The sequence below is a fragment of the Arvicanthis niloticus genome, chromosome X (assembly GCF_011762505.2).
Source record: "Arvicanthis niloticus isolate mArvNil1 chromosome X, mArvNil1.pat.X, whole genome shotgun sequence".
NCBI classification, from domain to species: Eukaryota; Metazoa; Chordata; class Mammalia; order Rodentia; family Muridae; genus Arvicanthis; species Arvicanthis niloticus.
This window is the reverse complement of record NC_047679.1, coordinates 86,266,536-86,283,400: the sequence shown is the minus strand read 5'-3', so window position 1 is coordinate 86,283,400 and position 16,865 is coordinate 86,266,536. Positions and strand designations below refer to the sequence as shown.

General features: G+C 42.1%; 1 protein-coding gene across 1 annotated transcript in view; it reads left to right on the top strand.

The window, feature by feature from the left end:
- The first annotated feature begins 1,761 nt into the window (after positions 1-1,761).
- Positions 1,762-16,865, top strand: part of Morc4 (MORC family CW-type zinc finger 4) — a 51,077-nt gene continuing 35,973 nt past the window's right edge. Inside the window, exons 1-5 of the mRNA XM_034484700.2 lie at positions 1,762-1,996; positions 2,126-2,198; positions 8,843-8,975; positions 14,447-14,664; positions 15,561-15,708. Coding sequence (XP_034340591.1) covers positions 1,895-1,996; positions 2,126-2,198; positions 8,843-8,975; positions 14,447-14,664; positions 15,561-15,708 — 674 coding nt within the window. The 5' untranslated portion in view covers positions 1,762-1,894. The remainder of the gene's footprint in view (positions 1,997-2,125; positions 2,199-8,842; positions 8,976-14,446; positions 14,665-15,560; positions 15,709-16,865) is intronic.

The window sequence follows — 16,865 nt, the reverse complement described above, 5'->3', positions numbered from 1 at the left end:
AAACTTTTCATTACAAACAAAACATAAGTGCAGTGCTGGGCAATGGCGGCCCTCCCCTACATCCGAGCACATGCTGAGGAAGGAAGACACAGAGCCCGAGGCCTGTCTGAGCTAGGTAATAAGTGTCTCAAAAACAAAGGGGTCTGTTGAAATCTCTGTTAGGAAAGTGCTTGCTGTGCAAGGAGAAAGACCTAAGTTCAATCCCCAGAACTCGTGTTCTTAAAAAAAAAAAAAAAAGCCAGGGTTAGTGTCCCTTTGTAATCCTTACCACCACCACCACCACCACCGGGAGACGGAAATAAGCATAATCACCCTATGCTTACTTAGTGATTTCTAGGCTGTTGAAAGACCCTGTCTCAACAAACAAGGGGATGACCTTTGGCTTCCATGTACAAATGCACACATGGAAACCTCCCCACCCATATGAACAGACACACACACACACACACACGGAGGCTGGAGAAGTGGCCTAGTTGGTAAAAAAAAAAAATCATTTGCCATACAAGGCTGAGAACCCCAGTTCAGATCCCCAGCACCCACATAAAAGTGACCGCCGTGACCCCAGTGCTCAAAGGGTTGGGAATAGTGATCAGTAGATTCCCTACCTCAATTGGTGAGCTCCAGATGCAAAGATAATGGTGGTCTCGAGTGCTTGTGCGTAGTGTGCCCTTAAAGGACTTGGGTTTTGATGTCAACACTACATGACGAATCTACAGCATGTGTAAATGGAGATTCACCTACAACAGACATGCCCTTTAAAAGTTGAATATTGGGACAGGGAAATGGCTCAGGGGTGGGTGAAGGTGCTTGCCACCAGGCCTGCAAACTTGAGTTCGAGCCCAAACTTACAGGAGGTGGTGGAAGGTGAGAACTTACTGCCTGCCTCAGATTGTGTGCTAATCTCCATATGTGCACACGGACACACAACACACAAAATAAGTAAGTGCAATAATTTTTTAAAAACTGTTTAAAAATTTTAAAATTCGCATGAGTTAGGGGCTAGGGTGATGGCTCAGACGGTATAATGCTTGGACATGTATGAGCATGGTAGCGTGAGTTTGTAACCGCAGCCCCAGAGACACCAGGCTTCAGTGTTTGGCCTTCAAATGTAAATGGGGTGCAAACGATGTGCCCCCCAAGAGCACAAACGCACAAAGCTGCATCTTACTTTACGCACATTCTATAACTTAACCAATCCCCTATTTGCAGCAAGATGAATTCAGTTTCTCCTATTATAAAGTCTCCCTGCCTGTTTGAAGGATCCTTAGGCAGTTTGCCAATTGCATTCTAGAAAGTTCCTGGTGCTTCCATACACTTTCGAAGCAGCTAGTGGGAATAATTTCCCTTAGCTCCAGTCTACTATCTTCCCAGATAGCAAAACTGCAGTCCTTCGAAATTAAAAGACTTGTCTTATCCTGCCTGTTAGTCATGCAGCCTAAGTGGGACTCCAGAAATCCCATGCACGCTCTCCCTCCTCTTGCCACATTCCCGCCCCTCCCCACGCACCGCCATCCCCCCTCCCCTCGTGCTTTCCCGCTCGGCCGCCTGGCCTATGGCGAACGCCAAGAATTAATTAGGGGCGGGGATGGAGGAGCGTCTGTCAGGAGATCGCCATATTTCTGTACGGCCCAGGGGCAGCCCTGGCAGTCGGTGGGTCAGGAGAGGTGCTGACAAGGCGGGGCGGGCAGACGCTGGGTTCCTCCGGCTTCACCCCTCCCGCTGGGGACAGGTGGCTGCAGCGCGCCCCGCCTCCGCCAGCTGCGAGTGGGAACGAGAGAGGGCCAGTCCGGGACGGCCACCGCCAGCTGCGAGTCGGGGGACAGCGCGATCTAGTGCGGGGACAGCCGGCCCAGGGGTCCGGCAGCAGCAAACCGGTATCCTGGCTGCCAAAAAAATGCTCCTGTACCGAGGGGCCCCTGCGGGCCCCGGAACGCCGGGAGGGGGACTGGCCCGGGCGGGCAGCGTCCCGCAGGCCTTCGGGATCCGCCTGTGCACGGTAGGTTCAGGGGCCCCCGAGGGGACGGACTCGCGCGAGCGCGCCCGGGTCCCAGGGCTGCGGGGGGCGCGTGGGGAGGGCCGGGCAAGCCGAGGCCTCACGCGGGACGGGACCTTCTCTCTCCCTTAGATGAGCCCCCGCTACCTCCAGAGCAACTCCAGCAGCCACACGCGACCCTTCAGTGCCATCGCAGAGCTGCTAGGTGAGTGACGAGGGCGGGCCGGGTGGCGGGTCTCAAGCCCTGGACAGACAGAGGTGCCAGCGTGGTGCGGTGGACGCGAGAGGAATGCACGAGGCGCGTGGGGCGGGTCCGCCCGGGGCGGGCTGGGGGCCTCGGCCACGGTGTTCTCTGGGGGGGGGGGCACAGGGAGGGTAGGGTAGGGTGGGGTAGGGTGGGGGGGCGACGGGGCTAGATCGTGCCGGGAAGCCCAGGAAGCGAGGTGTGTACTAAGAGTTTGGTAGGGTTCCCGCGCCGTTGCTCTGCCTGGTTCGTGATGTTCCAGTCACTTTAGGATTCTTAGTTAATAATCAAAGAGCAATGCATAAAAATATCGGGCCCCGAGGCGCTTGGATTCAACCGAGACTGGTGACCAACAGAGGGCCCCAGGCTGGCAAAGGAACAGCGCAGAGGGCCTTGTAGAGTAGTTGGAAAGATCTGGAAATGACTTCTTTAACTTTAGAGACTAAAGTCTAGGAATGATGGGCCATCTCTTAAGAGATGATGACACGAGTGCATTTGGCTCCCGGAGACTGCAGAGGGCTGGGTCCGTAGTCCACGAGCGCCCTCACACCGCTGGAATGAATACGGAGGCCTTAAGGACTTAACCTCTGGGTGCACCGGTGCTTGCTCAAAAAAAAATTTTTTTTTTCACTTGATTCCTCGGAGCTGAGTGTATCGCTTCTGCACTAATGTGCTGTTCAAAAGGCAAAGATGAAAAGCAGTTCTGCGCAAAATGCAGCAACACAAGCACATTATAAATATTTCAAAAACTGAAAGAAGAGAGACAGATTTATGGGGCTAGTTAGCACAGAACAAGACTCTTGAAAATGGTTTCAGAGCTACGTGAATGAACCCCAGTGGGGACTTAAGCCACCGCGGTGGCTATGCCAAGAGACTTGTTTTTGTAAAGATCTCGGTGAGCCACAGGAAGAGTCAGAAGAGTTATTTGGAAGGTGATGGAGAATTCTGATGATTAGTTTGGCTATAACCCAAAATGGTATAGAGTAAGTTGCTGATTGCTTTCTAGAAAGTTCAGGAGGAAAGTGGCATTGATGATACAGCTTGAATTTCCAAACTGAGGTGACTCTATCTCTTAGGTTTTTCCATGTGGTCCCCCCCCCCCCCATAGATAGCGTTTCAGTCTAGCTGGCCTGAATTCTCTGTGCAAACCAGGCTGGCAGTCAGCATACAGAGATCTGCCTGGGTTTGCCTCCCAATGCTAGGATTCAGACACATGCCCCTGCACTCAGCTCACTGTACGATATTTTTAAAGCATTAAATTAAAAACATAGACCTGGTCTAAGATAGCTATCATGGATGGGAATGTGCATATATTATATACATACATATGTGTATTTATTTCATTTTGGCTTTTCCCTAAACTGTTTTCTCTACTTTCTTATTAATTATTAGGAAATCACTCATTTAATAAGCATTTATTAAACATCTACTATGTACAGGGTCACCGAGATAGGTAGAAAAATTGATATAATCAAGATCTACTTTGTTAACAAGTATGATGAAACGTGTAAAAAGGTCTTTACCATTTCTGTAACAACCAAGTAGAAAAGGACTTGTGCAAAGAGATGGCCACACGTGCCATGGGAGTACAGATAGATGGGAGAGGAGTGACTTAACTTTATCATGACCAGAAGGGTCAGAAAGGCTTTGTGGAGCAGGGGACACTTGAGAAGAGATTCGAGAGATTCGAAGGGTTGGGACATGTGGATATGGTGAGTGTAGGGATATTCCACTCACAAGAAACAAGGAGGTGAGCAAAAGCATGAAGAATACCTTCTAGGTCTTCGAATTTAATTAGAGTACCGAGTTCACAAATAGGAAACTGTACACCTTTTTAAAAGAGTTTGCAAAGAGCTTTCGAAAACATCTTTGTGGCTTTATCCTTGGAAGTGGGTGGCATTTTTTTTCTTTCCAAGTTGAGTAAACAAAGGTCTGGGAAATTAGTGTACTTTTCTAAGGTTACATGTCTAGTAAGTGGCACGTTTGGGCCGCAAACACAGGTCATTTTACTTCAAATTCCGAATAGGAAATGAGGTTAGAAAGGTGAGCTGAAACCAGGATGTGACTGAGAGGCTTGGCATTTGACCTGTTGGCCTGACAAGGACAAATCCTGATTAGATCTCTGCTTCAGGATGGTCAGTCTTACAGGAGTGTAGCTGGAGACGTGGATTTTAATGACTGGTTCTGAGGCAATTGCAGTAATACAAAGGAGAGGGACTAAACCTTGTGCGTTAAGAAGAGGACTATAAGAGTAGAAAGAGCAAGATGTAACAAAGCCCAACGGCATATAGATCAGAAAGACAGATGGATTAAAAATGACTTTTAAAAAGATTTCGGTTTTTTATGAGTATGAGTGTTTTACCTTGTGTTTAAGTGTACCACATACATGAGTGCAGTGCCCATAGAGACCAAAAGTAGGTATCATCTCCCCTCGAACTGGAATTATAGACAGTTGTAAGCCACCATGTGGGTACTGGGAAACAAGCCCAGATTCTCTGCAAGAGCAGCAATTGATTTTAACCACTGAGCTATCTCTTCAGCCCCAGGGAAAAAAAACGACTTTTAAAATAGGAATCAAACTCACAGTTTCACACATACCAGGCAAGTATTCCACTGAGCTAAAACTCCAGTCCTCCAGTCCCTAAGGTGAATTTTGAGATTCATGCTTGCCATTTGAATGTGGAATCTCTCTCTCTCTCTCTCTCTCTCTCTCTCTCTCTCTCTCTCTCTCTCTCCCTCCCTCCCTCCCTCCCTCCCTCCCTCCCTCCCTCCCTCCCTCCTAAGGTGGATTTTGAGATTCATGCTTGCCATTTGAATGTGGAATCTCTCCCTCTCCTCCCTCTCCCTCTCCCTCTCCCTCTCCCTCTCCCTCTCCCTCTCCCTCTCCCTCTCCCTCTCCCTCTCCCTCTCCCTCTCCCTCTCCCTCTCCCTCTCCCTCTCCCTCTCCCTCTCCCTCTCCCTCTCCCTCTCCCTCTCCCTCTCCCTCTCCCTCTCCCTCTCCCTCTCCCTCTCCCTCTCCCTCTCCCTCTCCCTCTCCCTCTCCCTCTCTTTCCTCTCTCTCTCTCTCTCTCTCTCTCTCTCTCTCTCTCTCTCTCTCTCTCTCTCTCTCTCTGTAAAAGTAGCCTTATGACCAAAGATGATGACCTTACTTTTTATACATCTACGTATTTGCACATTGTCTTATAGCGCAATAGCCTGTCCCTGGCAACCGTGCAAATATCCACGAACTGGAACAGGAACAGATAGGAGGCTTGTGAAATACCATTTCAAAGCAGTCTCCCATTCTTTATCTCTCTTGTCACTGAACAACTTGCTAAACATCCCTCCACCCCCACTCCCCGCCAGGTTCTGGTGAGGTATGAATCTTCTGTTACAGAACTATTTTTTTTTGGAAGACAAGGGATCCTGTGGACTGGGTGCATGTGTAACAGCTTAGAATCTTAAGGATTGTCGTGTTCTTACTAAAATAATTTGATAGTCAAAGGCAAGGTGGAGATAGAGCCTCACTAAGGGATTGACATTGACCAGGACAGGAGAGTTGAGACTCTGCTAGTCTATAGAATTGTGAAACCAGACTAGACAGATGAAGATAGGGCAGCTCTCACCCAGCTACTAGGTAAAGGAGAAGATTAAGTGTTCTCTCATTATATCTGTTCGTAGCCTAAATGGTCTGGGCTTAGGTAGACGATAGAGTCCCTGGGATGTGATAAGATGTGCTACATGTTGGTCGAGTCTTACAGAGATGAGCAGCAAGGGGTAGGATTGAAACTGCCTGCCATGTTAGTATCTTGTAAGTTCATTCACTGAGGTGAGGCTGCTCAAGTTGTTAGCATTTCATTTGTTGACGAAAGGCCACATAGAACCAGAAAGCTCTGCCTGCCAGCCCATGCTTGCTGATCTATTTTCCTTTTACTCCGTCAGACTCGCACCTCTCTTGGGACCCATACTTTCTACACTTTCTGAATCCTCAGCTCATGTATGACTGCTCCAGACAGCTACCATGTAACTCATGAACAGCCTCTGCTCGGATTCTCTGATACACTCCTATAAAACAAAACAAACAAAAACAACCTAGTAACATTTGGCCAAAAGTTTCATTAGAGAGAGAGAGAAAAAAATTGATTTTATTGATTTTGTTAGAAACCCGCAAATTGATTCATTTCATGTCCCAGTGTATAAGTGTGTAATCGGAGTCAATGTGTGTTACGTGTTTGAATTGTGAATGCCCACAAAGTATTAGGAAAAAGTGTCTGATATTCATCATTTTCCATGTATAAATGATATCCAGCTGGTTGACAAGTTGTATTGGTCTCAATGGCTTTGGCTGTCTACCAGTAGGAGTGACTGATAAAAGCCTGCGTGCCAAGTAAAATTTCCTGAATGCTGACAGATATAAAATGCTAGGTCCTTCTGATGGTTAAGGAAAGGAAAAACCTGTGGGGGAACAACCTCACAGAAGCAGGGGGAGGGGGTGGGATAGGGAGTTGGTGGAGGGGAAAACAGGAAAGGGGATAACATTTGAAATGTAAATAAAATATCCAATTTAAAAAAAAACTACATTTCTGTTAATGCCGCCATTATGTACCAACACGTAACTTCACAAATATAGTCGCAGTAACAATGCCACATTTATATGGGGCTTAAGTCCTACAGGGACCTTACAGATTTACTCTAGTAGGCCTTGGAACCCTTCTAGAGCTGTCCAGATTTTTTCAGATCACAGCCAGTGACAATTTTATTAGTGACTTTGACAGCACTGCACTGTTGTAGCACTTGAAATTAATCTGTGTCTCATTTTATTTGGCAGACATTCCACACATCTGAGTGGTTGTAACTGATACTACAATAATTTTTTTTTAAAAAAAAAAAAAAAAAAAAAAAAAAAAAAAAAAAGGAAATTTTGATTGTAAGAGATGTTGCCGATGGAGAAAGTGGCATGATTTGATCAACAATATTGATGCAAAAATGCAATCAGAATTCCACGTGGCTATGTTAACCCAGCTATATGGTATCAGTAAAGGCTATATAGAATGTCTGCAACAGAAAGATATATAGATATGAAGAAGGGAAGGTATTGCTTAGAAAGCTATTAGGAATAGAAATAACTTAGGTACCTAGCTGTGTAAGTCCATTTTGTGTCACCGTAACAAAATTCCCAATGCATTGTAAATAAGTTTATTTGGATCATGGTTCTGGTGCCTAGAAGGTCCAAATGGCATCATGCCAGCAGCCCTGAAAGGGCCCCCTAGCTGCATCACAAGGCATCACAATGTGCCAGAGAAGTCAAAACAGAGCTCAACACGTACGGAAAGGAGCCAAACACACAGGGTGGCCTTGGACTAAAACAACCCATTTTAGTGGAAACTAATCTAGTCCTCTCTGATCTGACAGAGTTACTCCCTTCCAAGGTAGCATACTCACTGATCTAATTACCTCATACTAGACCTTGCTTCTTAAAGGCTCTGCTCGTTACTACTCATCTCATTACTACATCAGAGATGGAACTTCCAGCACGTAAGCCTAAAGGGGGTAAACCAGAGTCAAACAATAATGTCCAACCTTTTGTGTAGAATGTGCTTCTAACAGGGCTAGTGAGCCCTAACGAGACTAGCAATCCACATGTGTTAATGACTGTGTAAACCGGTGTCTCTGGCAATAGATGTGGCCTTTCAGGTAGTGTCATTCATTCTCTAACATGGAGCACATGACACATTTAATCTGGTTAAGTTTGATGTCTTTAGAGTCTTAAATAATCAGCTGTTTGTGAAGATGTACTTCAGGAGGAACTATGGAAGATTCTATGCAGTTTTCTACTTTCATTCAGTTTTGCATTTCAAGGGGTAGACAGTCTCACACTTAGTACAGAGAAAAGCACCAGAATCAGTCTTTCTCTCTAAACAGACTCACTGCCTTCACTGGGATTTAAGCAGTCAATTACATGTTTTAATTTTAACCCCTGACTCCTTCGATCCTTATAAAAAGGGATTGCAAAAAATACACCCCCTTCTCCTCTTTCTTTTAGACAGGTTCTCACTATGTATATCTGCCTGTGCTGGAACTCACAGAAATCCACCTGCCTGTGCTTCGAGAGTGTTGTGATTAAAGGTGTGAACCACAACACCAAAAGCCATGCTCTTTAACAGAGAAGGTGATATGAAAAAGCAGGAAATAATTTTTTATAAAGGAACTGCAATGCGCATAGGATACGTCCATTTTTACGCAAATGCTGGATCAACTTTTTCTCTCTGGCTATGTTGTCTTGGTCATGAGCTGTAAAAGTGTCCTGGGAGGCAAGAAGTAGGAAAGCCAAACCAAAGCAAATAACACATTTTCCGTAGCCCCCAACTTTTGTAGGGAGAAAGTCAGATTGCAGTGTCACCCAACTATATGAAAACTGTCAATCAGCTGCGTGGCTCCATCTGCTGTCTTGTCTGCTGTCCTCCATAACTCAGTAAGCCGACCACAATTCCTGCCTCCTTAAACATAGGAATGATTTGTAGGAAGAAATTAGAGACAGATTTACATATCTTGATACTGAACTGGAGATTTTGATAGATTATTGAAAGGGGGATCTAATATCACAAGTGTCTGTCTACCTTTTGCAGATAATGCTGTAGATCCAGATGTGTCTGCCAGGACGGTCTTTATAGATGTTGAGGAAGTCAAGAAAAAACCTTGTTTGACCTTTACTGATGATGGATGTGGCATGACACCTCACAAGCTCCACAGAATGCTCAGGTAAAAATGTCTTTATTATTTTTTTTTAATCTTGGCTTCACAAACTCTATTTAAGGCCCAATAACTTTCCATAACATTTTAACTTACTTCTATTTACCCTATGAACATTCATTAAGCATATCTTAGTGTCAAGATATGGATCGTGAAGCAGACAATATTTCTGCCTTCATGGAACATAGAATCCAGCTGGCAATTAAGATGATTAAAGCAAGTAACCATAATAAAATCCTAAAAGCATAATAATAGGAAAGCATGCCATTCGTGGGGTAAGTCCACAGAGGAACCCAATCTGACCATGGAAGTCTTTAAACGTCTTCTAGTTAGTGTGCCCTTCAAAGTGAGATGTAAAGGGTGAGTCGGATTTAACCAGGTAAGAAAAGGGAAGAAAATGGTCTAACTGACAACCTGAATTTCTTCATTTATCTGAGACCTTCCTCAGTTCCTAACTCACCTAAACTCATTCTTAAAGCACAAGTGTTGGACTGGGATGACTCATGCATTCATGAAAAAGAAATAGATGGAATTCCCATACACAATCTCAGAAGGTTTCATAGTACAACTGCAGAATTGAGAAATGGTATTTTCTAGCTATTGATAAGCTGAAGAGAAATTCATATCGCCATACTGAGTTCATTTCATTATTCTTAAACATTCGTGGTTGATGAGAATGTTTGTGCTTTATTGTCTTCCCCTATCACTCTGTGCAAGATGGGTGTTTTCTTCAACTCTTTCCTTCTTTATTTTTCCTTTCTAGCAGATGTGGTTGTTAACTCTCCATGTGCTTCCTGAGCTAGAGTGTGTAAAACATGGGTAACAATGGAGCAGTGCTGAGGAGGAGGGAAGGGGCTCAGCATCCTAAAGAAGGAAAAACAAGTTCATTGTGTTGTAGTTTTATGTGAAAGTTTTATGAATTAGCTGTTTATGGGGCAATCCCTTTGATCTTTCAAAGAAACAAAAATAACATTTGGTCAAAGTAAGTGGTTATGTTTTACTACTAAGCAGTCTATATCTTTTGTCTTAGTCTCTATTTAAAAAATTTTTTGTTTTATGTATATGAGTATTTTGCCTACATGTGTAGATCTCAGATCCCCCGGAGCTTGACTTACAAACAGCTGTGAGCCTCCATGTAGGTACTGGGAATTGCACTTAGGCCCTTTGGAAAAACAGCTGGTGCTGTTAACCACTGACCCATCTCTCCAGACCTTCTTCTCTTAGTCTTTCTTAATTAGAAGACGATTTGAGTGACAGGTATGGAAGTGCATGCCTGTAATCCCAGCACTTGGGATCTGTCTTATTCCCTAAAATTAATAGTGCATACTAAAAGGAAGACAATTTTGGTAGGCTAGAACTATAATATTTATGTCTAATTCTGTATTGCTATATTTTCCCTAAAATTGCTGGTCACCCAGCCACCTGTTTTTGTATGTGGTTACATGTACGTACATGTTTGTGTATCTGCGTGCACATGCATGTCCATGTGTGGAGGCCAGAGGTTGATGTCAGATGTCTTCCTAAATTACTCTCCATGTTTTTGCCCTGACAGTGTCTCTTATTGAACCTCAATTTCCCTTCAGCTAGACTAGCTTGCCAGCCATCCCCAGATAACCCTCTGCTTCCACATCCTCAGTGATAGGATTGCAGGCATGCTCTGTGGAGTGCAGGGTTTTGTGGGTAGTGGAGACCTGAACTCTGGTCCTCTTGCTTAGACATCACACAGTTTACTCACCAAGCCATCCCCATAGCATCTACTAAAGATCACCTGACTGACTTCCTCCCACAGCATCTTACCCCAGTTACATGGGCATCAAACAGTAGGTGCGGCGAATACAAACACCTTTCATTTTTTTTCTGTGCAATTATTTATATGAAAGTCAATACAGTTACAAGATAGAAGGAAAGAAGAAGATGGTTTAAAAATAATTTCAGGGGCTTCAGGGATGGCTCAGTGTTTAAGAGCACTGGCTGCTCTTCCAGAAGACTCAGGGTTAGGTTCCAGCTTGGTGAAAGTGCCTTTGCCTACTGAGACATCTTGATGGCTCACAAAATGACATTTGAGGCAGAATATGGAAGATCAGTATCACCCCATTCAAAATAGGGCTAGTGGTTAGGGTTAGTCTTAGAGCACTTGTTCTTTATATTTAAAACTTAATTTTAGAAAGCATTGTCAATGGATACTTAATGTAGTGTATATACTGGATATTACTTGTGATTGTATCTCAGAGTAAATGCTAATCTGCTAAAAGATATCATTTATTTAAAGAAGATCATTTAGTCTAATCCTAACGTCTACCCCAAGACTCTACTTCCCACAATTGTTTTTCTAGCAGTGCCTTGCACATGGCCAGCAGGTATTGTCCTAACTGGCCTATGTAGCCTTAGCTCACCACAATTTTTGAGGGGAGAAAACGCTCTTAACTTTACAGGTCATTTTGAAGATTACCTTATACATTATTTTTTCTATTTTTTCATCTTATGGCATACTTACTTTGTATTTGGAAAAACTAATAAAAGCCATTGTGCAAAGTATGCAAAATCATTGCGCCTGTCACTGCAGGTTGACCTCTAACATTTATTGGTATCCGGTGCCTGTTTTCCTGACTCATTATGCTCCTCTTCCTGTTTTCTGGCTGATAAACCAGGGTGTGTAACTGAAGGAGTAGTTTCTTTCATAAACACAGAATCCCATGAAAATTTAACTCAAAAAGGAAAGTCTGGGCTGACTAGGTACTTCCCCTAAGTGACACAGCACTTGCCTGGCATATGCAAGGCCCTGTGTATAACCTTAGCTCCTCAAGGGGAAAGAATGAAACTAAATCAAAGAAGACCTTTCATTCAGTTTCTTTAAGGCCTACTGTCCTTTTTGGCTTCTTGGATAGTATGAAAATCCGGATATGCATGTACCCTATGTGGCCTTTCCCAGCAAGGTGGAAAGCCCCTTTGAAAGATCAAGGATTAAAAAGAAGCAGAGAGCCAGGGATTGAAGGCCTTTGCTGCCTCTGCTCAGAATCACGTATCACGGTAGGTCTGTTCCAAAACAGCAGCTGGAGAGTAACTGTATGCTTGTCAGTTGCAGTCACTTATACTACATGTTACATCACCATGGTGTCTAGGAAACAAACGTGTAAATGTCTGCTCGTGTATTTCCCTGGGTTTCATGCTAAGGTTTCTTTCATTGTTCAGCATCCCAGTTTACATCTCTCCCTAGATTCTAGATTCCTGACATCTTCAGGGTAGTCAAGAGCAAGTTGCTATATTCTTGTATTCCATCAAAAGTGCTAGGCTCCCTAGCTCCCTAGCTCCATCAAAAGTGCTAGGCTCCCTTGGCTTATAAACAGTGTCACTTGTTACAAGAGAGGATGGAACAAGATGGACTTAGTGAAGACGAACCATCTAAGCCAAGATGGTGCCTTTGAAGTTATCTTAGCCATATAAAGCTATATAAACTTTACTCACACATTTTTATCATCAAGCATGGTGAGTGCTTTTGTATTAGGTATTTTCAGTTAAACAGAATACTTAAGGTGGGCCCTTTGGTAAAAACCAAAGAGCACATGGAAGAATGGAAGACGTAGTGAGAAAAGAAGAAAGTAAAAAGCTACCATCCCTCTGGTCCTTGCTTTCATCCTTTTCCATCTTGGTTTTGAGCCTGCCTTTTCAACTTTTATCATCTGCTCTTCTTAAGGTAACTAATACATTGAGGATTTATACACCAGCAGGAGAAAATAGTTGGCAAATGGTAGAAAAGACTAGAAAATAAGAGCTTGACAGTAGCCTGTTGTATCACTTTCCCTTGACTGCTTAATTGAAAGATTTTTGTGGTATTAGAAAAAAAAATCCTATTAAATCCAATTGACCATACAAATTCATTTCATGAGGCAGGTAAAAGGCCTGTTTATGGAGAGCTCTGAATTTTAAAGCTATTATTAGATGTGGAGTGCAGATAAGGAACAGTACACTCCAGTTCTCAGAATGACTCCTAGAATCAGTTTAAAATTAAAGATTGAATATTACTTGATAATTAATGTTACATAGACTGTACTTTTATCTTCCTAATGACCTTGTCTTTTCCAGCCATCCCTTCTACAAGAGGAAAGAAAATATCAGAACTTTACCACTTTATAGGCCTCACTTCCTAGAACCATTAAGGCCCAAATGTGATGTTAGCTCAGTGTTCTCTTTTCAGAGAACCGCTTCCCTGAAACCTGTTTTCATCTCCTATTAGATTTATTCGTAGGATGCACAGAGACCTAGAGAACATCAGTACATTATTACATAACATTATGTAACAGAAAATTTGAAAGCTGGTCCCCTTTATTGGGTAGTAAACACAAAACCACAGTCTTCTGGAAATGGAAGACAGGTAGTTGAGCCATTTTCCCCACCGGAAAGAGTAAGGCCAGAACCAACCTGCTCAGTTGTGTTACGTGGAGGGAGTATCTCTTTTACTAAAATTGAAGAAGTAGTTAATCTGTAATACATGAAATCCATCAACTATCAGGTTTGAGGACAAGACTTATCAGTTTTATTAATATTTGTGTCTCCACTGCTTAACATAATACGTAACTCATAGGGGTTCAATAAATATTAAACTAGTGACAGTGTGAAATCGGGTAATCTGGAGACATACAAGGCTCAAAAATCAACGTTATTTATGGTGACAGAAGGTACAAGAGGAAGATCATTTTGTAGGTGTCACATGTCTAAATATTCTTATACTCTGTTATTTGGATGTGTATCAGAGTATTTAAATGGAAAACATAAGAAAGGAAAGGAGTCTGACTCAGAGTAAACCGATGACAGAGTTTACTGAGGTGACTCAGTGAGAGGCCTTTAATAGAACAAGAGAGACTTTATACTGCAGCTGTTTGCAGATATTCACAAGCAGAACTACCTATTTTTATCCCCTGGCTGTATTCCAGTGAACTGTCCCAGCAGATGGAACAGAGGCTTAAAATTGGGAGGGCTATCCTTTGGGTGTGGAGTTTGAATTGTCAAGATAAACGATCCTTTTTAGATTCTTAGAGGGTGGTGTGACCAGATGAGGTGTTTAGTCTAAGGACTTCATTTAGTACTATGTTTTTATGATCCTCCCCAGGTAAACTACTCTTTTCATATAGCCCTACCGAGTAGGAGTCAGGGCTGATTTATTGAAAAAGGAAAAGCAGCCGCACAAGGCCTACTTAGCTCCTCCCGTTATGTTTAGCCAGTAGGAAGGAGCATTGCATTTACAAAGTGTGACTCTGGCATATAGAACTATTTAATATTTAAGTACAAACAAGCCGCACTGGAAAATTGGTCTCATAGGCCAATCGTAATTTCCTATGTTTTGCCTGGAAGTACCAAAAAGTGTGAAAAAGAACTTGTTGCTAGTCTGCATGTGTTAGCCAAATTCTCTCTGTTAACTATTTTAAGATGCTTTCTACCTTTCTCATTTCTTTTTCTTTTTTTTTTTTCTTCTTCTGTAATTTCAGCTTTGGCTTTACAGATAAAGTAATAAAGAAAAGTCAGTGTCCCATCGGGGTCTTTGGTAATGGTTTCAAGTCGGGTTCCATGCGACTAGGAAAGGATGCTCTTGTCTTCACCAAGAATGGGAGTACTCTCGCCGTTGGACTTCTGTCACAGACCTACCTGGAGTGTATCCAGGCGCAGGCAGTTATTGTACCAATTGTTCCATTCAGCCAGCAAAGCAATATCCTTCCTAGAAATGGAGAGTAATTGGTTAAATCTTAGTCCTGACGACTTTGGCAGAATCTCTTCTTCAGGCCAAATCCAGCTGGTACTTGATATTTCATTTTTCAAATACGTTTTTTTATATTTAAAGAGGTATGGCTCAGACCTAACTGAAATGTCCCTTTCTTAGATAAATTTTTTAAATAGTGGGCCATTAGCAGAAGTTGAAACTTTCTCCCCTGTTCAAATTCTCACTGTTATAGTACAATTTATAAAAGTATCTTTTGGCTAGCCCCTGTTCCATGGTAAAGTTCTCAGAGCCTTTGCCACTAAAGGCGCCTAGAAATGTCCCATTTACCAGCGTATCTGCTAGCAGAATGGTTCATTTGTATGTACCCAGATGGCTCTCATTTCTGATGGGAGCAACAAAGCCAGAAAAGTTGAACTTACTGCTTTCAGATAGCTTAAAATTTTGACTTCGAACTTCTTTTTTTAATTGAAGTACTTTCTTTGTTTACGCTGCATCTTTGCAGCTATATTCTGCAAGTATAACTGATTTTGCTGTTTGAATAAACAGCCTTTCCAACTTTTCACTTCCTTTATTTTGGTAGCGATAATGCCCATCCTTTGTGTGTAGATTTTGTGTCTACACGTAACCTCAAAGGCACTCTTTTTGTTACTATTTATTAATTTATGTAACTGTGTAATAATGTATTTCATTATCACATTCTCATGTATATAATGTGTTTGGATTATACTTGCCTCACCTCTTGGCCCCTCCCACTGGCCCTCTTCCACTTTGCAGCAAGGCCTCTTGTTTCGTGACCTTTTCTGTGATCTAGTGAGTTTCATTATGACTCTTACTTCTTGATAGCATCCTCAGATGTTCATTTTCTTTGACTGATTTGTTTTTACAAAAAATGATTGTTACTGAGGATTCTTTGCCCAGCCTAGAAGCCATCTTGAACTATTCGATTTTCAACAGTGAAAAAGACCTGCTGTCACAGTTCGATGCCATTCCAGGCAAAAAAGGCACCCGTGTTCTCATTTGGAATATTCGGAGGTATAGTATTATAAGAATGTTAAATTCTCATAAGCAAATAGAGTATGATAAAGTACATTTTAATATTTTTTGGAGTCAAGTGGATAAATACTGAGACATATTTTCATCTTTTTGCGTACATCTCTGTAACTTTCTTGATTCTATTGAAATAATGGTTCTTGTTGATTAAATGCTGCGTAAATAAGGTGAAAATATGCATATTCTGAGACTGCAGCTGTAAATGATCGTGATAATAGGATGTAACATTATTATGACAGCCTTAGAATCCTTTACAATTTCATTCATATATATTGACATTGACATCTGCCAACAAAAGATTGGCAGATGATGGTTATTTTATACATTGGCCAGTTAAATGAATTACAAGAGAGATTATAGTGAAATACACATAATAGTTTAAAAAGAAGAAATTCTTTACTGATGCTCTTAGGGTAGTTTGAAATAGAGAAAATCTTTGAAGCAGATCAGTTTTAACTATAATGAAACTGAATTAAGATCATAACTTTAAAGGTAATGTAACAAGAGAAAGTCTATGATACGTCTTTTAATTTTGGCATAGCAAATAGGACACATTTAAGAGTGTATTAGAGCTTAAACACAAAAACCCTAAAAACTTTTAATATAATGTAGAAGGATTACTTGTCTGTTTAATAGAACAACCCACAAATATTCTCAGCTTTTTTTTCCCTTATGGGTCAAGTACTTATCTAATTTCTTGTTTTGGTTTGGTTTTCGAGACAGGGTTTCTCTGTGTAGCCCTGGCTATCCTAGAAACACACTCTGTAGACCAGCTTGGTCTCTAACTCAGAGAGATCCACCTGCCTCTGCCTCCTGAGTTCTGGGATTAAAGGCATGCACCACCACCAGACTTATTTTTCTAATTTTATATATATATATATATATATATATATATATATATATATATATATAATACTAGTTTCTGCAGTATAAATTATAGTTAAAAATAAACAGTAAAGAGGTCTCACTTGCCTTGCTGGGAAAATCTTGATGATATAATTGGTATCTTGTATAACCAGGGACCATTTTCCTGTGGTAGTTCCAATGATTTACACATATTAAACAGACTCTCCCCTTTGTGCATTGTTTTTAGTTATACTTAAAAGATTGTATGATCAAATAATGTTAAGAAAAGCTGC